The 23,857-nt window shown below is 51.9% G+C and overlaps 2 protein-coding genes across 9 annotated transcripts in view; one reads left to right on the top strand and one right to left on the bottom strand.

The window, feature by feature from the left end:
- Positions 1-786: 786 nt before the first annotated feature.
- On the bottom strand, positions 787-9,868 carry Zswim9 (zinc finger SWIM-type containing 9). Of its 3 annotated transcripts, none has more exons than XM_048369298.1 (5): positions 9,764-9,868; positions 9,237-9,378; positions 8,252-8,535; positions 6,318-6,630; positions 787-2,897 (listed from the first exon to the last, which is right to left on the bottom strand). In XM_048369298.1, exons 1-5 carry the CDS (start codon positions 9,865-9,867, stop codon positions 1,182-1,184), a joined length of 2,559 nt encoding a protein of 852 aa, XP_048225255.1. In that variant the 5' UTR covers position 9,868; the 3' UTR covers positions 787-1,181. The 3 variants fall into 3 exon arrangements, with proteins under 3 accessions (XP_048225255.1, XP_048225254.1, XP_048225256.1); XM_048369297.1 differs by having other exon boundaries at positions 9,760-9,841; XM_048369299.1 differs by lacking the exon at positions 9,764-9,868 and adding an exon at positions 9,468-9,633.
- Positions 9,869-9,924: 56 nt separating this feature from the next.
- Positions 9,925-23,857, top strand: part of Lig1 (DNA ligase 1) — a 29,031-nt gene continuing 15,098 nt past the window's right edge. For 3 of the 6 annotated variants that reach the window (XM_048369295.1, XM_048369294.1, XM_048369291.1), the window contains exons 1-4: positions 9,925-10,249; positions 15,132-15,197; positions 17,502-17,597; positions 22,767-22,902. In XM_048369295.1, coding sequence (XP_048225252.1) covers positions 15,181-15,197; positions 17,502-17,597; positions 22,767-22,902 — 249 coding nt within the window. In that variant the 5' untranslated portion in view covers positions 9,925-10,249; positions 15,132-15,180. Of the gene's footprint in view, positions 10,323-15,129; positions 15,198-17,501; positions 17,598-22,766; positions 22,903-23,857 lie in introns of all 6 variants that reach the window. The other 3 variants (XM_048369292.1, XM_048369296.1, XM_048369293.1) reach the window with 3 other exon arrangements.

The following is a 23,857-nucleotide window of genomic DNA, read 5'->3' as shown; positions in this document are numbered from 1 at the left end:
GCTATTCAGTGTGCCCCACAATCTATGATGCTACTCTACCATCAGAGAACTTGCTAGAAGTTCAGACCCCTATACCCATCTGCTGAATGCTACTCTGTGCCTCAACAAGGGGCCTTTAACATACAATGCGATTCCCTGTGAAGTCTAGCTTGCTACAGACTTTAGTGCCCTTTGTCAGGTGTGACTGCAGGAAGCTCCAACTGTGGGAAACTTCGAGGATGGCTTATTTCAGAAGTGTCATGGGAGTGAGGAGCCAGGAGCTCCAGCCAGCCAAGCCAAGGACCCGACTGTCATGTGGACTTCACCCTCACACTAGCCTGGGTGGTCTCTGTGAGAAGCCCCCTGCAGCCTTAGCAGATTTCACAGGCCAGGGCAAGGGTCAAGGGAACAGGCTGGTCATTTGAGGTCAGAATTGGTGCATGGCTATCAGTTGCCACGTTGGGCATTGACCCAGGCAAGTCCTGGCACCCGCCTCCACTCACCTGCCCCGGAATCCTGCCTGACAGAAGGGAGGCAAACGGAGCTGCTTCTACTTTACTTGGCCTGTGATTCTTCCACCCTCCCCTAGAAGCTACCAACTCAGCACAGAGACCAAAATAATACTGATTTATTCCAATCTTGAAGCACAGTAGTTCAGAGTTCCCTTCCCCAGGAGAAATCTCTGGTTCAATTCCCCAGTGTCCTCTCCCTCCGTTGGGGGAGAAAAAGGTGGGCAAATCTTAAATCACTGCTCTTTCCTTTCTCCCCAGTCCATCTCCTTTAGAAATTTTCCTTTCCTCTCCATTTCCCCTCTCCCTTCAGCTCCTGATTTCTGTCGCCATCTTTCCTCTCTCTTGCTAGACGGCCCATTCCATTCACTCCACCTCTCCGCAGCGCAGCCGTGCCTCCCCTCCCCCAGCTCTGCCCCTATCCGGCCTTCTTTCCCCCTGCGTCTCATCACCCTTTACTCTTCAGCCCCAGGAAGTCCTTGAACGCACCCTGACCACCCCACTTTCCGCAGCCGGGCATCCAGGGGACCACGAGCTCTGGGGTCACCGGCCACCGTCCACTTTGCGGCCTTGGATCCAGGCAGGCGATGTGCCGGGATGAGATGGCCAGTTGAGCGAGGGCTGGGGTGCAGCCGTTATCTTTGGGATGGATGAACACCCTCCCTCCGCGGTGCGGGGCCGGGGGGCGGGGGGTCAGAGCGCCGGGGCCTTCCCCCAGCAATCCCTGAGCAAGTCGGCGTGGAAGAGGGGCGCGCCGGTGAGCAGGCGGGCGGCAAAGAGGTGGCGGCAGGGCAGGCGGCGGGCGGCATGGATGGTGCAGCTGCAGTGTGTCAGGGCGCGGTCCAGCACGAAGTCGGAGCTGCCGTCCTTGAGGGCGAAGCCGGCTCCGGTCCAGTGGAAGCTCTGCGCGCCGTGCTGCCGGGCGAACGCCAGCTCTTCAGCCACCAAGTCGGCCAGCTCGGGCCCGCAGGCGGCCCGGAACCTGGCCAGCGGCTCCCAGTCCGTGCTCTCCTCTTCCGAGGGCTCGCTGAGCCTCTTTGGTTCCGTGGCGGCTTCGCCTCCGCCGGCCTCGAGTGGGGCCTCGTGCTCGGGGTCCCCGTCCGTGCCATCCTCGGCCAGCTCGCCCCCGGCCGCGTCCCCGCACCCCGCCTGTCCCCCGTCTCCGTTCGCCATGTCGGCTGCCTTGGTGTCTCCCAACCGCACCACGACGATGTCCTCCAGGCCTCGTCTCCGCTTGGGCCCGGGCCTCCCTCCCGTCGGCCTCCCGCCGGGCTCCTCCACACACCTGGGCCCCAGCCGTTTCCTGCCCTCGGCGCCCCGGTCCCCCTCGGCCGCCGGCGTGGGCCTTGGCTCCCCCGGCTCCTCTTTCACGTGGACGCCACTCCCAGGGCTCCCTTCCCGGCTCTCGCGTTCGCCCAGGGCGGCTTTGACCTCGGATCCCCCGCGGGGCTCCTGCCGGGGTCCCCGCCAGTCCCGCACCTCGGGGCGGCCGGCTGGCACCCCCTCCCTCCGGGCGCCCCTCACCTGGTTCTCCGGCCGCGCCCCCTTCCAGTCTCTGGCCTGCGGCCCCCTGCCCTTCTCAGCGTCGCCGCGCAGCCGGCGGCCCCCAGGCTCGGGCCCGGGCAGCGGCTCCCTGGGCCCGGGGCCCTCGGCGTCCGCGGCGTCATCGGCGGCCTCGCGGGCGGCGTCCGCCCACTGCATGGCCACCAGGTCGCGCAGGCACTGGGCCACGCCGTGCGGGGGGCTGAGGCGGCGCAGCAGACGGCGGCGGTGGCCGTGCACCAGCGCGAAGGAGTCGAGGTCGCGCGCGGCCTCGTAGGCGCGGAAGTGCACCCACAGGTCGTGGCGCGGCGCCCAGTTGTGCTCGAAGTAGCGCACGAAGGCGGGCGGCGCCTGCGCGCGCAGCTCGGCCAGCGCCTCGCTGTAGGCGGCGTAGGACGAGGCCCCGGCCAGGCGGCAGAGCAGAGGCCAGAGCCCGGGGTCCTCGCGGGTGGCGCCGCCCAGCTCCTGAGCCTTGCTGAAGAGCGTCTCGAGGCCCTGCGCGCGACAGATCTGCACGCGGGCGCAGGGCAGGAGCTGGCGCACGGCGCGCAGCTGCCCGGCCACCTCGGGCCCGGCGATCAGGCAGCGCACGCGGCCCTTGATGTCGGGCGCGCTCTGCAGCAGTGATGCCAGCGCGAACCGCAGCAGGCTGGGCGTGCCGGGCCGGGCCACGCAGCAGGCCGCCTGCCGCGCGCGCCCGGCGCTGTCCACGCACAGCACCGACACCAGGTCCAGCGCGCCCTGCAGCCCCGGCAGCCGGTCCACCAGCAGCAGGCGCGGGAAGCGGCGCAGCAGAGCGCGAGTGCGTGATGTCAGGAAGAACACGGTCTCCACAGCTGCCTGATCTTCCACGAACACCAACTTCACCTGCAGGTGGGGCGAGGAGGGCGGGTGAAGGTCAGATAGGGGTCAAGAGGCGCCCAGAGGTCGGGTAGTTGGGGCTGAAGTCAGGGTCGGCCCACGTGACCCATGGGGATCAAGGCCTGAAGGGGGTGGGGGGAGCCTGCCCAACCCCTCCCTCGGATGGGCAGAGAGAGGTCCAACCGAAGGTAGGGGCATGGGAGGTGCCCACCCCTGGACAGAGGTCAGGGGCCAATCAAAGGTCCTGGTGCGCTCACCCCTGGCCCGAAGGGTCAGACAAGGTCAGGGGCACACCCTGGCAAAAATGAGCCTGTACTTTTTCTTATGGCCGGCAGGGGGCAGTGTGGGCACCAGTGGCTCATGTCCCTAATCCCACCTACTCAGGACACTGTGGTCAGAAGATAAAGCTTCAATGACAGCCCGGCAGGAAAGTGTAACTGATACTTATCTCCAGTGAATGTTAGTGGAAATGTGGTTCAAGTGGCAGAACACTCACCTTGAGCACAAAAGCTCAGACCCTCAATTCAAGCCCTGGGACTGGTGTGCATGTGAGCTGAGAGAGAGAGAGAGAGAGAGAGAGAGAGAGAGAGAGAGAGAGAGAGAGAGAGAGAGAGAGAGAGAGAGAGAGAGAGACACACACACACACACACACAGAGCTCAATCCATGGCAATTTGTTCCACAGTACTAGAAAAATTACCCAGGGGCCATTAGGGATCCAGCTTTGCAGGAAAGCTAACAAGAGTGAAGGGCCAAAGTTCAAACCCCAGGACTGACTCATGTACATGTTCACATGCACACTCATACAAAGATCTGTCTCCTCATAAAGGTACTAAGCAGCCAGAGGCTAGGGCTCCCAAAGACAGCCCTTGCAAAAGCTGACTCACAGTAGTGGAAACAAAATTGGAATTGGGTTAAATCATAAATCTCCCCATAAAGCCGTTTGTCATAATTCAACCAAATCCTTATAAATCCATCTTAAAAAGCACTGCATTGTGCTGAACTTGCAAACAAAAGCAAAACAAAACATGTATTAGGTAAAAAGTCTAGTAGAATCCAGAGAGAAAAGAATTTGCCTTTCTAGCCCAGAAATCATACATTCAGTAGTCCAAAGTACATTAAAACTCAATATAGGTTACAAAAAACAATCTGGTAAATTTATCACTGAGTTAACAATATCACCAAGCATTTCACCACTGCATCACTTTCTGCTATTATTTTAATTGAATTGACACTGTTCTGTCCCAGATGGTAGCTGATGTTCCCATGTAAAATGTAAACTATGATGGGTGCCTGTAATCCTAGCTACTTAGGAGACTTGAGATCTGGAAGATCATGGTTTGAAATCAGCCCAGGCAGAGAAGAACAGGAGATTCTATCTCTAAAGTAACCAGCAAAAAGCAGAGCTGGAGGCATGGCTCAAGTGGTAGAGCACAAACAAAGCAAGTCCAGGAAGCGTAAGGCCCTGAGTTCAAATCCTAGTACCAGTGAGAGGAATAAATGGGTGTAGGACACTGGGAGAATAGTTTTACTAATAAATAAGTAAACCATGTAAATATGGGAAAGTTCACACAGTTCAAAAGTCAAATATTACTAAGCTATATTAAAGTCTCAGTGTCTTTTTTAGTGTAAGTGGTACCTGCTGGCCTTGGCTTGTCTGTAGTCTACCTGCTTCAGCCTCCTGAGCACAAGGATTACAGGCTGCACCACCACTTCTTACCTTCTTCATTTATGTATAACATAGTATAAGATGTACAATGTCTTGTAACTCACCTGAAGTTAAAAATGCATCTAAGATATTGGACCCCTGTGGCTCACACCTGTAATCCTAGCTGTCATACCTGTAATCCTAGGTGGAGGTAGAGATCAGGAGGGTAGATTTGAGGCCAGGCAGGGAGGCGGGGAGGATCAAAGATCCTATCTGGACATAAAAAAGACAGGTGTGGTGGCATCTGTCACCCAGGGCTACTGGGAGCAGGAATGGCACACAGGATTATGATCCAGGCTGGCCAGGGTAAAAAATTGAGACCCTATCATAAAAAATGACCAAGTAAGAGTGGGTTTACACTTCATTTTTGCCCTGCTTTGGGACCACTGCCATGCATGAGGAATGCAGGTACTGCTGGGTGGAGAAAATCAGCTCGCCTGCCAGCTAGCCACCCTCTCCTTCCCCTCCGCCCCTTCCCTCTCGGAGTAAATCAGCACAGCTACAAGCTAACACAACAAGCCTGCTCCAACCTCTGTGCCTTTGCACTAGTTGTTCACTGTGCCTGGAACTCTCTTCCTTCCAGCCCGTCTTTTCTGCTTTACCACCAGCTCCTTACCCAATCCTTTTCTGGCCACTCAAAATAGCACCCCCAAACACAAAACAAACATTACATGGCAGCCTTCCATCTGTTCCTCAGGTTCACATACCCCTCCCTCCATGGATCGAAGAACATGGAGTCCGGTGCTGAGGTCAGGGGGAGGGGGTTGGCCTTGTGAGCATTCATACACTTGTTTATGTGTGTAGGTCAGTTTAAAGAAAAAAAAAAGCTAGATGTCACCTTCTATCCTTGGGCTGCCACTAACCCTGAGGCTACCTTATCTTACCTGGGCGTGGCTTCTCCCAAGAGCAGTGCAAGGTGGAGCTGGGTGTGGTGATTCATCTCTACAACCCCAGCTATTCAGACTGGTGAAGACCAAGGCAAAATTAACTAGGTTCCATCTCAAAAAAGCCAACAAGAACAAAACACAAACAGAAAGGCTGGGAGAATGAATTTCATGGTAGTGCTTGCCCAAGTATGTGGAGGCCTTGGGTTCCACTTCTATTACCAAAAGAACAAACCAAACCCAAACTTGCAAGACGCAGGCATCTTTGGAAAGGAGCCAACTGCTAGAAGTGCCTATGTAAACTTTAGTTATGTGATATATATATGTATGTATATATGTGTGTATGTGTATATATACATATATATACATATATGTATGTATATATATGGGTTAGACTTGGGTGTTGTCCCTTAGCTTTTTCAATCAAGATTGGTGCTCTACCACTTGAGCCACAGTGCCACTCCTGGTTTTCTGTTGGTTCATTGGAGATAAGAGTCTCCCCGATTTCCTGCCCCGGCTGGCCTTGAACTGTGATCCTCGGACCTCAGCCTCCTAAGTAGCTGGGATGACAGTTCCAGGGCTAAATTTCAGTTCACTTGAAAGGAATTCACTTCCTGGCGGTACTGGCTGCATTTCCAGGGCTCCAGGCCACCTGTGCAGGAGACAAAGCATGCCCAAAGGACAAAAAAGCTTGCCGGGGCAGCTGCTGGGGCAGGACCAAAGAAGGGCCCACAAGGCTGCGCCCCAGTAGGCCCATGTTGATTGAATGATGAAGAGATGGACGGGTGGAGGAATGGATATGAGCCATGGACCCGCCTGGCTCTCCCCTCCCCTACCTTGGCCTCGGGGTCCGTGCGGAAGAGCCCCTCAAGCACATGCAAGGCATCCAGGACCCCGTGGTCAGGGCCCTTGCAGTGGGACAGCAGGCGGCGCACGTCGGCTGGGGCCACAAACTGCTTGGAGATCTGGTTGGTGACTCGCACGGGCAGGCAGGTGTTACCCAGCAGTTGCCCCGGGCGGAAGTGGCAGGCAAACTCGTGTGGGCAGGGGGGGTGGGAATGCGTGAGCTGACATTCTGACACCACCAGGCGGTCCCGCAGAGGGCTCAGCTTGACCGTGATGAAGGCTGGGCAGCTGGGCTGGGGGGGCCTGCAGGAAAGAACGGGCTCCATTACCCCTCACAGACAACCATGAGGCCAGGTAGGAAAAAATCCCTGCGGCGTTTTCCCCATATAAAAGGGAAATTGTAATCATCAGTCCCTTTCTTTGAGGGGTGTGGTGAGGAGGAATGTGTTTACCTATGTTCCTGAACCCCAAAACTCAGTCTTTCCTGGCCTCTCACCTCTCTCCCAGAGGGACTTCCTAAATCTAGAACCCACCCTGCTCAGCAACACCCCCTAAACACAGCCCTACCAGATCCAGGCTTCAACACCATTCTGGCCTCATCCCCATGACAAGCTTAAAGGGGCGTGGGGCATGGCAGCACAGGCCTGCAGCCCCAGTTGTCCAGGAGGCTGTGATCTGAGGATGCAGGTTTGAGGCCAGCCCAGGCAGAAAAGTCCATGAAACTCTTTTCTCCAATGAACCAGCAAAAAGCGGGAAGTGGAGCTGTGGTTCAAGTGGTAGAGCACTAGCCTTCAGTGAAAAAAACAAGGGAGAGCCCAAGGGCCTGCGTTCAAGCTCCAATACTGGTACAAAACGACAGAAAACAGATGTGAAATACTTTTATGTCCCCCATATGTGTGATGAAACGGAAGCCCAGAAGGGTCGAGTTGCCTGCTCCATAGACTGACTAGTTCTGAGTCAAGCGACAGAATGAGGTCTGTGCTCCAAGTTTCTATGGCAGCTACCACTCAGCCAGTTGTTCTGGGTTCCAGCTGTTCTGGGCCCCAGGGGCAGGGATAAGTGCCCCCAAGTTCACAATCACACATCCATCCTCTGTGAGGATGTGGAAACTGAGGTGAGGATCTGTGAAGGCCATTGCCCAGGCTGGATTCATGTGGCCTGCCTTGGCTATGGGGCCCAACCAGCAGCCTCAAACTCCTACAGGAGTCAGCAAGGACAGATAGGGAAGGGGCAGCACAGAACAAGAGGAAGCAGACAGAGCCTGAGGGATGAATGCGAGGGGAACCATCTGATGAGGTGTGCACGTGCAGGCACAGGCCTCCTACCCAGTTCTAAGACCCGGTCCTGCCTGTGGACTGAGTCTCCGCTCTCTAGAATTTGTCCCCTGCTCCTCCCTGATAGGGAGAAGCAGTCTAATGGTAGGCTAGTCTTGCAGTTTCACAGAAGGAAGGTTATGCCTTTTGTTGTTTTGCCTTGGGTGGACTTGCTTAGGGAAGGGCTCTACAAGGCTAAGTCACTTCTCCAGCCCTTTTTGCTTTGGTTATTGTTGGGATGGGCTTTTGCTCCACCCCCGACTCCCAGGCCCGCAGGGACAGTATTCCTACTATTTACACTGGCTGCAAGTATTATCTATGAAGGGTTTTTGTTTGTGGGCTTTTTTTTTTTTTTTGGTCTTAGCTGGATTTCACTAGTTCTGTCTCCCTCAGAACTTCTATTCAAGTCTTAACCCCTAAATTGTCTGGTAGAGTGAGCTCCTCTCCTCCCTCAGCCTTCCAGACTCCTTCTCCATCTCTCTTTTTCAGTAAGGGTCCCTTCTTTTACCCACCCAAGCCCCTCCATCCCCCTGCATGTGGGTGGGGGGCTTGCTGCCTTCCCCACCCCTTGCTCCTTTCCCACATCAGGGCAGTGTCCAAGGGTCACGCACCACGACGAGGACTGGTCAGACGAACGTGCATCTTTGCACACCAACAGCACATAGCTGTACTTGAGCACATGGATGAGCCGGTAGAGTGGGGGTGCGCTGGCCCAGGGGCTGCGGGCCACGTGTGTGGAGCTCTTCACAGAAAAGACCACCAGCCGCTGCTGGCACCACTGGTCGAAGAAACAGCTGAACTCCGCCCAGGAGAAGAAGGCTTTGTCCAGCAGCTCTTGTTCCTCTTTACCCACCACTGGGCCCGGTGGGGGCTCTGACAACTCCATCCGGGGATCCTGAGTGGGAAGGTGGAGAAGAGCTGCATGTCAGATCCTCCCTCACCAGGGTTTTGGTATCTGAATTCCTGTATTCTGAGCCTGCCCAGTGGGTGCTGGTGGTCTCAAACCAGGTGGCACTGGGGGTCCACCCAGAATCTCCACCCCATCTTTTGTGCCAGTTCTGAGTCTTGAAATCAGGGTGTGTGGGTGCTGCCTCTGGGCTTCCTCTGCTCGAGGCTATAGCTCTACCACTTGAGCCACAGCTTCACTTCCCGCTCTTTGGTAGTTGTAATTGGAGATGGAGTTTCACTGGGTTTCCTGCCCTGGCTGGCTTCAAACCGAGATCTCAGTCTCCCGAGTAGGTAGGATTAGGGGTGTGAGCCACGAGCCCCGCTGTTCCACCCCACCTTTGTTCTCTCAGACCCTGTTTCCCTGGGTTAAAGTTGGAATTTAATTCCAATTCTGGGCTCCATCTCTCTAGAGATAGCCCTTAAGTACAGGTGAAGTTTCTTCACCCCAGATAACCCTGAAACTCAGCTGTGGCACCTTGTCACTTATAGTAAAGACTTGCCCCCCCAACCCCCTCCAGAAACTTCCAGTGCCCGGGTGCGTCAGGAATCCTGGCTCCCAGGTGCCTAGGCGTGGCTGTCAGCCGTCTGCGGGCATACCCCGCAACTAGGTCGGAACCCCTCAACTCCAGGCCGGAATGCTGGGCGCACCTGTGGCTCCTCCTCTCCAGGAAGCGGCGGCTCCTCCCACATCTGCGACCCTTGGGGTTCCCCAGCATCATCGCTGGCGCCCGCTTCCGGGGAGGCGCTCATCTCCAGGGGTGCTTCCCACGTCGGGGCGCGGGCCCTTCGCCTGCAGGTGCGGGGGGCCCACTTGTGGGAAACCCAACTCGGAAGTGTCCCCAGGACTCGTCTGGGGGGGCACTTCCTCCCAGGACGCACCTCCCCGCGGCCGGGTCGAGTCGCGGCCCCCTCCTCCCGGCTGGAGCTCGCATCCTCCCGGTGCGTCCCCGCTCCAGGCGCGGTCCTGGGGCGCCCGTCAGGCGGGACTCGGCACTCCAGAACGTGCCCCCGCCACCCCCGTCGGCTGCACCTTCTCGGCTGTCTCCCTCGCGCGGCCCCTTCCGGCGCCGGCCCCCTCCCCCCGAACCCTCCCCTCGAGCCCGCCGCTCCCCCGTCGGCTCGGCCTCGGCGCCCCCCCAGCCCCGCGCCCCTCCCGCCCCCCCCAACTCACCTACCCAACCCGGAGCGGCGCCCGCTTCCCACAATGCTGCGCGCCGGGGCCAGCCCGGCCCTTGTTCCCGGGATGCCCCGCGCGGCCTCCCGCCTCTCTTCCCACCATGCCTCGCGTAGCGGTTCCATCAATCTTTCCTCGGTCCCCGCCAGTCACCCTTCTCCCCGCCCCCACCTGGAACCCGCAGTGGAACCCGTAGCCTCACCTGCTTATCCTGGGCGAGGGCCGATCCCGGGCCTCTTCCCAGCATGCTGTGCGTCAAGGCTGGCCTCAGCTCGTCCAGTTTTCAGATTGCTACATATTAAGGAAGACTACAACTCCCAGAATCCTTTGAGCAGCAGCGGTCGCCGCGGCGTGAACGGCACCCTGGCCCCACCCCCTGACCCCCGAAGTCTGCGCGCGAATTCCGTGGCGCGAATCTGGGACTGCCGGGTACTCGGAGCTGAGCGACTGAGGCGTCACGGAGCAGCGGCCCGCGGGGTGGCGCGAGGCAAGTGGAACCACCTAATGCGAGTCTGAGGCTGGAGAGCGTGCAAAGCGTTCTGGGACCGTGGCTTACTCGGGTTCGTGGTGGCGTCCAAGGAACGAGCGCGGGTGCTGAGGGGCCAAGCGCGCATAGGCCCCGGGCTGCGGGTGTGGGAAGGCTGAGGACCCCCGTGGAGGGTAGACCCAGGACCTTGGCTGCTGAACGCGGTTTGGAGGTCTAAAGAGGCTTGGAGGGGTGGGGGGGGGGGGATGAGCAGTGCAGAAGGGGGAGGTGCCGGAGGGCGGGGGGGGGGCAGAGTTGAGCGGAGGTGGGCGGGGCCACCTGGAGATTAGCATATCCTGGGGAGGCGGGGCTCACTTGAGGCAGCTTTAGGGCCTGTCAGGACGCGTCACGTGAGATGCAAGGGGCGTGTCCCCCTGTTTGGGGGCGGGCCAATTCAGGCTCCGTGGTCGGCCTAGGTTAGAGCCTTTTGTAGGACCCATAGAGCTAGGGAGAAGTCTAATGTTGTCTATGGCCTGATCTGAGTGCCGGAGCCAAGCCAAGAGAGCACCTGATAGCCAGAAAAGGAAGGGTCAGCCATAGTACTGTCCTCGGGAGCACCTAGGGGAGGCTCAGGGCTTTTGGGTGCTTTACCTTCTGGCTTTTGAAAAAATTTTTGTTTATTTATTTTTATTCTTTTGGCCAGTTCTGGGGCTTGGACTCAGGGCCTGAGCACTGTCCCTGGCTTCTTTTGGCTCAAGGCTAGCACTCTGCTACTTGAGCCACAGCGCGACTTCTGGCCTTTTCTATATATGTGGTGCTGGGGAATTGAACCCAGGGCTTCATGTATACGAGGCAAGCACTCTTGCCACTAGGCTATATTTCCAGCCCCACCCTCTGTTTTTTTCTTTCACGCTTTTTTTTTTTTTTTGCCAGTCCTGGGCCATGAACTCAGGGCCTGAGCACTGCCCCTGGCTTCTTTTTGCTCAAGGCTGGCACTCTGCCACCTGAGCCACAGTGCCACTTCTGGCCATTTCCTGTATATGTGGTGCTGGGGAATTGAACCCAGGGCTTCATGTATACGAGGCAAGCACTCTTGCCACTAGGCCATATCCCCAGCCCTGGCTTTTTGATAATTAACTGAAGACCAGAGTCTCACTGACTTTCCTGTCTGGGCTGGATTTGAACCTTGATTCTCAGAGTTCAGTCTCCTGATTAGTTGGGATTACAGGTGTGAGCCACTGGCACCTGGTTTCAAATGATAACCTTATTCTTATATTAGATTGCTCTTTTTCTTTGGGTCATGAAAATTTCCAAATAGATAATGTACAGACATTTGGCATTATGTTGTTTCCCCTTCCCTCCTCAGTGCTGGAGATTGAATTTAGGGCTCATATGTGCTGGTCTCATTGTGTAACTCCAGTTGTCTTTGAACTTGGAATCTTCCTGTTTCTCAGATTCTGAGAATACAAGCCTGTGTCACTACCACACCTAACTTGACCTGTTTTTGAAAAAAAAATAGTAAATTTTTATCATGGGACACTCGAATATGAAAGTAATGTCAGGAAGCAGTGTGTGCTCTGACACCCCCCCTCCCCTGTACCCTAACATCCCCCTTCTTCCCTGTAGTTACCAGAATGTAACACAAAGCAACCTGGGTAGCTACTAGTGGGTACTATGTTGTACTCTAGACTGTAAAAGTATCTTTTTGTGCAGGTCAAGCAGAGTGGTTCTTGAAGCTGACAACGGAGTTGAGTAACAGTGTCTCTCTTCTGCAGAAAGACAACCCCCTTGCATTCCCTTCCTATTTGGTTTGTTCCTTCCCACATTGGTGCTAGGTGGTCTGTGAGTTTAGCTCGTGGCCCACTAGGACCTGAACAAGTGTAGAGCAGCCTGGACTTGGCCTGGCATTGGGCTTGGTGTTCAGCAACCATCACTACCCAGAACTTAGTGACCCGCTTCTGTTCTTTGTGGGGCTGTATTCTGTTTCTGCAGAGGCATGCTTCTGTCTGGAGGGATGAAAGACAGGTCTTTGTTTAGTTAATGCAGGCTGGAGTCAAATTACTTGGATTGAATTCCCCTCTACCACCTATGAGCACTGAATTTAGTGACTCAAGGCAAAGTAAGCCAGTAATTCCTGCGTGTGCGCGCATGCCAGTAGTAAGGTTCAAGTTCAAGATCTGAGCACTGTTCCTTAGCTTAGTCACCCAAGGCTAGCACTCTGCCACTTGAGCTCATAATCTTAATGTCTCATCTTCATGAGTGCTGGGATTACAGGCATGTACCACTGCACCCCTTCTATGCCTCCCTTTCCTTGTGGGTTAAGTAGGATAAAGATGAACAGTAACCTGTTAAGTTTTCGAGAGGCACAGGTAACATCGCCATTCTCTGGCTAATGTCACCTCTGCAGCCCTGGAATCTAGGACGGTCTGCATCCCAATACATCCCAGTGCAGAGAGACCCTTACCTTCCTCCTCAGGGGGATTCATGGTCAATGACATGGGTGCTAAATCTCGACACCTGACTCTGCAGCCCATAAAGCTGTGTGACTTTGAACAAATTATCTAACCTGTCTTGGCCTCCATTCCTTATTTGTAAAATAGCTATAGTAAACCATAGTAGAATTTTTAAGTGCCTGTAATAGTGTCACCTTATAAACACTCGGTTAGTTTTTCTTTTTGTTTTCTTAAGAGCTGGGCACTGGTGGCTCATCCCTATAATCCTCGCTACTCTGGAGGCTGAGATCTGAGGATGGCTGTTCAATGCCAGCCCAGGCAGAAAAATTTTATCTTCAATAAACTACTCAGAGCCAGTAGTGGTGTTGTAGTTCAAATGATAATGCACTACTAGCTTTGAGCAAAAGAAGTTCTGGGAAATTACCCAGGCTCTAAGTTCATGCCCCAGGACTGGGGGCTGGGGTGGGGTGGGGGCATCTTTTATAGAAAAAGTAAAAAGGGTTGGTGTTTGGGAAATGGGTTTTGGAAGAGGCAGATGGGGATGGAGCAGGCTCAGCCCTGTCTCTAGCATTCCACATGCCGTTGGGAGGGTAGACTCCATGAACACTTCATCACAGGGACATGGGGTCCCCATGAAATGGTAACATGTGACAAGAGAAGTGCTAAACTACCACAGAGATGCTCAGAAAGGGCCTTACAGCCAGCCTGTGCCGGGCAGGCTTAGGGGGAAAGGAGAAGGATTGGACATAATACTGTGGGTGGGGCATGTGGACTGAGACTAGGCAGTCCTCAGAGGGAGGAGCCAGAAGGAGGTTGAGGGGGAGAAATAGAAACATTATTTAGGGATTAGATGTACTAGTTTTTAAAAGGTTGAACCGGTAATACAAGTATGGAGTTCACAAATACAATCAAGCTTTACCTCTATCCATAGAAAGACTGGGCCAAGCTGGGTGTTGTGGCACAGGCCTATAATCTCAGCCACTTGTCAGATAGAGGCAGGAGAATGACAGTCCAGACCAACCTAGGCAGAGGTAGTGAGGTACTGTCCCCCAAACAAGCTATAGACAGGGGCTGGAGTATGGCCAAAGTGAGTTCAATACTAGGAAGGAAGGAAAGAAAGATGTTTAGGGCACACCCTGTTCCTACCTGATCTGCCCTGCCCACTGTTGTGGGGTTTTTGGTTGTCCCAGAGCTTGTGTTTGCCAATGCATGTAGAATCATTTTCCCCATCTAGCAAAATTGGTAACATATGGCCTCAATACCATCTTCTGTACTCTTGACTTTTACTTAAATTTGTACTTATTATATCTAGGATTTCAGGCTATATTAGTACCCAGGGAAAAGGATTTTGTTTTGTTTTATTGTTCATTTTACCTTCCTTTTTCTCAGTGATGGTAGGGATAGAACCCAGGGCCTTGTGCATACCAGGGAAAGCAGTCTGTCACTATATCTCCAGCCCTGTTTTAATTTTTGTCATGATTATAGCTTATAGAAAATTTTAAAACTTGTGTATCCAGCTTCCACTGACAGTAGCCTCTTATCACGACCAAGAAATTGGCACCATTACCAGGATCTGAATTCACAAGTTAATTGTGCAAGCCTCTGTGTGTGTATGTGATCCCTTGTACAGATCTGTATAATCGCAGCTGTTGTCAACCGATAAATGTAACAGAAATTGCCATGGTTCTGTCACTTTTAGGACTTCACATGATCACCTAAAAACAACTCTTTTTTAAAAAAAATTATTTATTTATTTATTTTGCCAGTCCTAGGCTTTGGACACAGAGACTGAGCACTGTCCCTGGCTTCTTTTTGCTCAAGACTAGCACTCTGCCACTTGAGCCACAGAGCCACTTCTGGCCATTTTCTGTATATGTGGTGCTGGGGAATCGAACCAGGACTTCATGTATGGGAGGCAAGCACTCTTGCCACTAGGCCATATTCCCATCCCCTCAAAACAACTCTTTTTTTTTTTTTTTTTTTTTTTGGCCAGTCCTGGGCCTTGGACTCAGGGCCTGAGCACTGTCCCTGGCTTCTTCCCGCTTAAGGCTAGCACTCTGCCACTTGAGCCACAGCGCCGCTTCTGGCCGTTTTCTGTATATGTGGTGCTGGGGAATCGAACCTAGGGCCTCGTGTATCCGAGGCAGGCACTCTTGCCACTAGGCTATATCCCCAGCCACTCAAAACAACTCTTAACTCCAGAAAAACCAGATAAAAATCTTAAGGGGGCCTCAGTAAAGCCTTCATATTGGTTGAAAACACTCTGTGTATGCTAAAGGCAACATCTTCCCTTTTTCTCCCATTTGGAACTTTTATGCTTTGTCCATTCTGGTTTATCTGGTTGTGTGTTTTTTTTTCAGGGTTTTTTACTTTGAGGAAGGGATTTTCTTGGGGGAGGGGGAAGTTCTTTGCATAATCAGTATCTTCAGGGTTCTTTGGATTTGTTTCAGGGGAATAAAGACCTGGAAGGAGTGAGCCCAGGAGCATTTGTATGCCATCATGCAACGAACTATCAGGTAAGGACTCTGCATGCCCCATGCTCACTTTCCACACTTACTCCGTAGCTGTGCCTGTCCTTTGAACTTCCTGTGCTCTCACACTAGTATTTCCAGCTGACGAGTCTGGGAAAGAGGAAGTATTATGAGGAGATAGGTAGAATTATTTTATTATTATTATTTTTATTATTATTATCATTATTTTGTTAGTCATAGGGCTTGAACTCAGGGCCTGACTCTGTCCTTGAGCTCTTGCTCAAGGCTGGTGCTCTACCACTTTGAGCCATAGTGCCACTTACCAGTTTTCTGGTGGTTTATTGGAGATAAGAGTCTCATGGACTTAACTGCCCGGGTTGGCTTTGAACCACGATCCTCAGATCTTAACCTCCTGAGTAACTAGGATTACAGGCATAAGCCACCAGTGTCCAGCTTAGAGTGTTATTAATTTTTTAAACTTTATTTTATTTTTTTGTACCAGTCCTGGGGCTTGAACTCAGAGCCTGAGTGTTGTCCCTAAGCTCTTTTCACTCAAGGCTAGTGCTCTACCACTTGAGCTCTGCTTCTGGCTTTTTTCTGGTTAATTGGAGATAAGTCTCAAGGACTTTCTTGCCCTGGGCTAGCTTTGAATCTCTATCCTCAGATCTTAGCCTTCTGAGCAGCTAGGTTTCCAGGCATGAGCCCCCAATACCTGGCTTAGAGTATTATTTTTAGTTATTTTCGTTGTGGGGATGGAAACCTTAACTTTGTGGGTCTACTGTTGTTACAACTTAGGGGCGTGGGGACTTGCTGGCCCCATCTAGTGGACAGAAGTGAGACAGGCCCTACACACCTCTAGTGCATGCCTTCCCCATGTGCACATATGCGCACACTAGTGTGTATACACACACACACACAGGGTAGTCCAGCCCCACATCAGTTTTACCTGGGAGGACAAGCCCAGAGTTTTGGAAGCTGGCTCCAGGAAAAAGGGAAGGGAATTGCTTATCATAATAGCTTCAGGTTTAGTTGAGTCCAGCTATCAGATTTTATCACTGGAAATCTCTCTCACCCATCAGCCCAGTTGTCTTTGATGTTATCACAGTCCTCTCACTTCCTGAAGGAGGGAGTGTCTCATCAAACAGTTTTTAAAGTCAGGTTTAGCCAGGCACTGGTGACTCACACCTGTAATCCCTAGCTGCTGGGAGGCTGACATCTGAGGGTCATTGTTCAAAGCCAACCAGGTAGGAATGTCTGTGAGACTCTTGTCTCCAACTAACTACTGAAAAAGCTGGAAGTGGAGCTGTGGTTCAATTGGTAGAGCACTAGCCTTGAGCATAAAAGATAAAAGCTTAGAGATAGTGCCCAGACCCTGAATTTAAGCCCCAGAACCAGCACCCAAAAAAACAAAGTAAATAAAGTCACATTTACTAGGAACAGGGTTGGGAATGTGGCTTAGTGGTAGAGTGCTTACCTAGCATGCATGAAGCCCTCGGTTGGATTCCTTAATACCACATGAACAGAAAAAACCAGAAGCAGCACTGTGGTTCAAGTGGCAGAGGGCTAGTTTTGAGCAAAAAGAAGCTCAGCCACAGTGCCCAGGCCCAGAGTTCAAGCCCCAGAACTGGCAAAAATAAAAATAAAAACTAGGAGTTCATCCTATCCCTGAGCCCGCCCCTTCGATCACAGGCCTGCAGCGTACTGATTGGCCAGGCCCACGTCATGTATCCATAGTGGGTCATTGCTGATGTCATATGTGCCAAGAGGATTCTGGGAAAAGCCATCCCAAGAGGAAAATGGAGGGTGCTAGCAGAAGCAAGGGGGGGGGGGGCGGCACACAGCACAGGAAGTTAGGAGGTGGGAGGACCCCAGAACCCCGGGTAGGTGAGTGGTCACTAATCCTGGGTGGCCAGCGTCTTTGGCTGCCTTCTGGTGTTGTGCCAAGTCGCAAGACCACCCCCAAGAAGACCACCGAGATTCAGACACTCCGAAATGCAAAAGCAAGGCAAGGCTTTATTTAACGAGCTGCCAACTCGGGCCTCGTCCTACCCACCGACACAGCGGAGGTTAGGAGGAAGCCCCGAGCTGTGATTACACAGGGCTTATAAAGGCAAAGAACAAGGTTACAACAATCAGCTGTGCAGGCAAGATTAGAACACAGGTACAAATCTGATTGGCTCAGGGTTCGATTCTAAAATGGGGTTCACGTGGTGGAGCCTGACTTCAAAGTCTGGCACCTCACTGGCTCCCTGTGAGAGTTGCTCTGCGTCTTTCCCATGTTTCCTTATGTGTGGTAACTGCAGTGTGGTGCTGTCAGCCTTTCCCCTCTCTTCCCCTGTGTTTGTCCAGGTCATTTTTCCAACCTGCCAACGAGGGTAAAGTGAAGAAGCCTGACAAAGAGGCCACAACCAAGGGCAGCAGAGAGACAGATCCCCCGCCTTCCAAGTAAGGGGCCTGCAGGCAGGTGGGGGAAGGGCAGGGTTTCTCTGACCCTCTTCTGCCTTGTGTTCTGCTTAGCTCATCTACTGTGGAAATTAGCCTTGGTAGATACTGGGGATGTTTTCAGTTTGTGGGAGTAAGGATTCCATGCTACGGAGACTATGCTCTGGTCTGTAAGTGTCCTGAGAAGGAAGGTGTGGGGCCTCCCCCAGGCTCATAGCTGCTTTCTGTCTTTCACTGGGGATGAGTGGATGGTAACTGTTATGCCAAGTCGCGAAACCACCACCAAGAAGACCACCGAGACTCAGACATTCCGAAATGCAAAAGCAAGGCAAGGCTTTATTTAAGCGAGCTGCAACTCGGGCCTCGTCCTACCCACCAACACAGCGGAGGTTAGGAGGGAGCCCCGAGCTGTGATTACACAGGGCTTATAAAGGCAAAGAACAAGGTTACAACAATCAGGTGCTTAAGCAAGCAAGATTAGGACACAGGTACAAATCTGATTGGCTCAGGGTTTGATTCTAAAATGGGGTTCACGTGGTAAAATGGGGCCTGACTTCAAAGTCTGGCACTTCATTTTCTCCTTTTTCTTTTTGGTACCTTGGGAGCCAATCATGGCTCCATTCTGTCCATTTCAGTGGCTTGTATGTCTAGGGGATGATATAGAGGTAAGGCATGGGCCAGTAGGGCCCAATGTAGTAACCAAAGGGCCTGTCACCATTTCTTACAAGTATAGTCTCTGTACCTCTGTTTTGCTTGCCTCTAGTTTATCCTGCCTCATATTCCCAAAAACAACTCTGGTCCCTCGGTTTTAAAAGGGGGGCTGATGGGTGAAGATCATCCATCTTCTGTAACTTCTTCAGGCTGACTCAGGGGTGTTGACCTTACCTAGCCAGGAACCTATAACCTTAGTCTACTTTACCAAGGGACTGCAGGATTACTGCAAACTGAAAATTAACTTTCAGCTATACAGACTTACCATTAGCTGTATAGTGTTTAGTACCCAAATGTAAGCAACAAAATACATAAACTTCTCAACTGTGCTCTAAGGGTCAGGTGGCTATACCCATATTCCTGAGCAAGCCCAAAACTACCTAAAATAAGGGGGTCACTTCACTTTGGAGTGAGCTGCCAAAATAACATTAACACTAGCCAGGGTAGTAAGGAAAGAAGGCAAAAAGAAAATTATAACAATATTCAGTCTAACTTTCTTTTCTTGAGGCGAAGGCAAAGCGGCTGAGTTGGGTGCTTGGAGACCTCCCATGTTCCACCACGGTAGTTGTCATCCAGGGCAAAGGGGTCAGCTGGCCTGGCGTGGAAGCAATGAACCCAAGTGGCAATGCCGTCTAGGGTTCCTTCCACCGTGGTTCTAAGGATTTCAGTCCCCTGGTTTTTGAGACGAAAGCCGGTCGGTCCGTTGTCCGACCCAATGGTGGATGGGAAGCCACACCTGGGTAGGATTTCTTCCAGGATCTTCTTAGCCACTACATTCGCAGTCTCATGCTTTGTTGGATAGGCTTCAACACATCCTGAAAAGGTGTCTACAAAAACTAGCAAATACTTGTAATTTCTGTGAAATCTACTTCCCAATACATGCCCGGCCCATTCCCACAGAGGCGAGCTCTTTTAGTAATCTGTTGACTGGGGGCATTGGCAAGCTGACAGGTCTTGCAATTCTTAACAATATACCTTTGCAAGCCTTTAACAGATCTCAATAAGGACACAATCTCAGGTCTACAAGCTTTCTTTACTAAACAGATGTATGAGCTTAAAATTCTCACTGCCAGTCAGAGCTTTGAGTAAATGCGGGGGGGTGAGATTTTAATCTATCCTCTCATTTGACAAACTTACCCTTACTAACTACTATCACAGATGACTGGCAAATTCATGCCCAGTAAACAGACATGGGCATTGGAAAGGCATGCTTATGAACTATGTTGTGCCAAGTTGCAAGACCACCCCCAAGAAGACCACCGAGATTCAGACACTCCGAAATGCAAAAGCAAGGCAAGGCTTTATTTAACGAGCTGCCAACTCGGGCCTCGTCCTACCCACCGACACAGCGGAGGTTAGGAGGGAGCCCCCAGCTGTGATTACACAGGGCTTATAAAGGCAAAGAACAAGGTTACAACAATCAGCTGTGCAAGCAAAATTAGAACACAGGTACAAATCTGATTGGCTCAGGGTTCGATTCTAAAATGGGGTTCACGTGGTGGGGCCTGACTTCAAAGTCGGGCACCTCACTATTCTTCTAGGACTTCCGGGCTTTGATTAACTTTTGGAAGGCCAAACAGTAGTGACTCTAGGATCTGACACCATCTCTGCCATCCAAGCAGTGGCTTACTGCCTTTGGATGCTCCATCACTTTTGTCCCAGGAGGAGTGACTTTCCACTGGACTTGGACTCAGGGCCTGAGTGCTGTCCCTCAGCTCTACAGCTAAAGACTAGCACCCAACCACTTTGAGCTCCACACAACTCCGTTCCCAGCACTCTGCTGGCTGATTAGAGACAAGTCTCTCACAGGGACATTTCTTTGCCCAGGCTGGCTTCGAACCGCAGATTCAGATCAGTGAGTCTTATAAGGGGCCACTTTACTCCAATTAGAAGCAACAAGGTGGTCCACACAGAAGTAGTTTTTTTTTTTTTTTGGCCAGTCCTGGGCCTTGGACTCAGGGCCTGAGCACTGTCCCTGGCTTCTTCCCGCTCAAGGCTAGCACTCTGCCACTTGAGCCACAGCGCCGCTTCTGGCCGTTTTCTGTGTATGTGGTGCTGGGGAATCGAACCTAGGGCCTCGTGTATCCGAGGCAGGCACTCTTGCCACTAGGCTATATCCCCAGCCCCAGAAGTAGTTTTTAAGCATGCTCTCTTACCTGGAACTTATTAAGGTCAGTATTAGATTTCGACAAACTTGTAGGAATCACCTGTGCTTCTCTGTGGGCCTGCTGGAAACTGTTACAAAAAAACCTACAAAGAAGCTGGAATGGCAATTAAACATTTTGGTAGCCATAATTCTCCTTTTCTCACTTTGCAATAATTATTTAGGACAATTTTACTTCCAAATTTCTTATCTAGAAATGTATTCTTGATTTCCAAAGCCTTTTTAACACTAACACAACATTTTAGCTTTTATCTGCATCGGAAAAACTGAAGCTCACAGGCATTCTGAAACCAGGTGCCGCCCTTTGCCTATGGGCTGCTTGTTTCAAAAGAGCCTCTTTTTTTTTTTTTCAGTCCCAGTTACTGCATGGCATGAAGACCTTTGAATTTTTCCTTAATGCAAGAATTACAATTAGAAATACTTATCCATTCAGCTTTTCAATATATTAGTGAGAAACATTGGCCCATTTTGCCATTTCTTCCTACATACAGAGTTAATGAGAGTTTACTTCTATCCCCATTAGTTTAATATATATCCTTTTAAATCCAAATTTCTGACACTTCTGATTTTTTTTTATTTTAATTAAAGAACCCTGAGAAATCCTTTAAAGCATTTGGCAATGCCCAAACTTGATGACCCTTTGACTTTAAACTTAAACTTAGTTTTGCATCATACTGCAGTCTTGAACATGTTCACACTCACACATGCACACACACATACATTTTCAAAAGCTCTTAAAGCGCGCAGAATAAGCATCGGCCATACATTTTAAGACAAAAACCTTTAACAAATGATTTTAGCATTCTCCAGCCTCATTTTCCAGGGCTTGATAGTTTTAGTAAAACATTTTTAGTCTTAGTAAAACATTTTAGCGCACCAAATAATTTTCTGGTTAAGTAGGCTGGGTGGGGGTCCCCCTAGAGTTCTTTTTTGTGGACACTCTCCCTGATTGACTGATTGTGGGCTGTCACCTGTACATCTTTCCAGTGAGCTAATGTCAAGTCCAGGGGAGTGGAAGGAACGTTCCCCATCATCCGTTTGTCAGTCAGGCACAGCACAAGAAAGAAACACACAAAAATAATCACAAGCACGAAGACCAGACAACACTTACAGACAGACTTAGGGAGCCGCGGCTTACAGGTTCGACTGTGTCTCTCCTGCCCCTGTGAGGAGGCAGACCACACAGTCTCACTGTGTCTCTCCTGCCCCTGTGCGGGGGCAGACCACACAGTCTCACTGAGTCTCTCCTGCCCCTGTGAGGGGGCAGACCACACAGTCTTGAGGCTCTCTCTCTCCCGTTCCTGTGTAGGAGCAGACCAGACAACCCCGAATATAGAGTGGGAGTGGACTAGACAGGCGCCCGTTAGAAGGGCCTCCCGGTCCAGTCCTTCAGGTCCAGGGTGGTGTTGGGAAGCCTGAGCCCCCTGTGGAGGGCTTGAGGTGTCCCCCAGGACTGCCCATATGAGCGTGTCCACTCTGGCTGGTCGTTCACTACCTACAGATTCAGATTCAAGCGGCTGGCCTAAACAGAAAACAAAACTACAAATCACACAGACACAGACACACAGAATGAACTGCCCTATTTTCTTACCTTCGGAGTCTGGGGTCTCGGGGGTCTCGGGGGCCATCCCGGACGAAACCCCAAATGTTATGCCAAGTCATGAAACCACCACCAAGAAGACCACCGAGACTCAGACATTCCGAAATGCAAAAGCAAGGCAAGGCTTTATTTAAGCGAGCTGCAACTCGGGCCTCGTCCTACCCACCGACACAGCGGAGGTTAGGAGGGAGCCCCGAGCTGTGATTACACAGGGCTTATAAAGGCAAAGAACAAGGTTACAACAATCAGGTGTTTAAGCAAGCAAGATTAGGACACAGGTACAAATCTGATTGGCTCAGGGTTTGATTCTAAAATGGGGTTCACGTGGTAAAATGGGGCCTGACTTCAAAGTCTGGCACTTCAGTAACCAGGTGCAAGGCGTAATGAGCCAAAAATCAGAGGTGCAGGCTTGGCTTAGCAAGAGCCTGCCTGGCAAGTGTGAGGACCCAAATTCAAACTCCAATGCCAACAACAACAAAAGTCCTGTGCATGGCAGTTCTTGTCCAGCCCCCACCCTGGGGGGGATGCTCCATCTTCATCCTCATGGTATGGGCACTTAGGAGGCCCCAGAAGCAGGGATGGAGGGAGCCATGGGTGATTGGAAGCATGTGTCACAGAAGCAGCGTAAAGAAGTTGGGGTGGAGGGCTGCGCTACCATGGTGGTAGCCATTGTCATACCTGCCCGTCCTCCTCACAGGGCTGCGCTGAAGGAGCGGAATGGAGTGGTGTCCCAGAGTGACTCTCCAGTGAAGAGGCCGGCGAAGAAGGCAGCCCGGGTTCTGAGCAGCGAAGGGGAGGAGGACGATGAAGTGCTCGATACCCCCAAAAGCCAGGTAGGCCCCTGCCAGCACAAATCTACTTCCTGTTCACCCCTGGGGCCCGGGGCAGCAGCTGCTCAGGACTATGGAGACTTCCTAGAACATGAACAAGTCACGTGCTTCTGCCTGGACTACAGGGTTCCAGCTCCACCTCTGCCCAAGTTGTTTCACCTGTTCCCCCAAACTCAGCAATGTGTACCTCACAGTTAATATGAGTTAATCATAATGCTTGAGCAACCTTAATCACCCTTTCCCATGTAATACAGCATATCATAGAGTTGAGAGATTTGAACACAGACCTCTTTAGAAGCTTAGACTTTGCTCTGAAGATGGTGGAAAAATTAAAGAAGCCCATGAAAAAAATTGATAAGATAAGAAAAAGAGGGTGATAAGAAAGTAACAGGGTGAATGTGGTCAAAATGCTCTATGTGTATGTATGGAAATAGAACAGAGAGGCTCCCTTATACAGTTCATATGTGCTAATGAAAATCTTTAAGAAACAATTCTGAGCAGGAGCAAAGCAAGTATAGCTTTGGTCCTGGCAGAATTCGAAATACCTCTTTGAGGCTTACTGCCACCAGGGGCTAGATAGGAGACGGAAGCTATCCCAATGACTTAGGAATCAGCATAGAGAACTCTTGCTCAGGTAGGTCACTGTTATGTAGGTGGCTGAAGGGAAAAACAAGCCCAAAGGCATTCTAGAGGTGACAACTTTTGTAGACAGCTTCTCTGCTTTGAGCTTCTGACCTCCCTGGCACGGGAGGCTGGAGGGGGAGGGCTGGGAGTTGAGGGGAGCTCAATCTCACTAAAGCTGAACCTGGCAGCTGGAGCCTCTGCTGCTCAGAGCTCTCCAGTGCCCCAGGCTTGGCATTGGCTGACAGAGCACACTACCAGCATGAGGATGGGTTCTTGAGTCCTTGGCCTGGCATCCAGAGGAGAGGAGAACAATGGGCTTGAACTCCACAGCTCC

This window comes from Perognathus longimembris, chromosome 20, assembly GCF_023159225.1.
Source record: "Perognathus longimembris pacificus isolate PPM17 chromosome 20, ASM2315922v1, whole genome shotgun sequence".
Lineage (NCBI taxonomy): Eukaryota > Metazoa > Chordata > Mammalia > Rodentia > Heteromyidae > Perognathus > Perognathus longimembris.
The sequence above is the reverse complement of the archived record's forward strand: the minus strand, read 5'-3'. Positions and strand labels throughout refer to the sequence as shown.

Bases quoted from the DNA above. Each gene is read 5' to 3' on its own strand.
- Zswim9 (XM_048369298.1), bottom strand. From the start codon at position 9,867: ATGGTGGGAAGAGAGGCGGGAGGCCGCGCGGGGCATCCCGGGAACAAG. The intron at 9,379-9,763 runs GTAGGTGAGTTG...CCGCACCTGCAG, and splicing joins CGGGCGCCGCTCCGGGTTGG to GCGAAGGGCCCGCGCCCCGA. The intron at 8,536-9,236 runs GTGCGCCCAGCA...CTTCCCACTCAG, and splicing joins CTGGAGAGGAGGAGCCACAG to GATCCCCGGATGGAGTTGTC.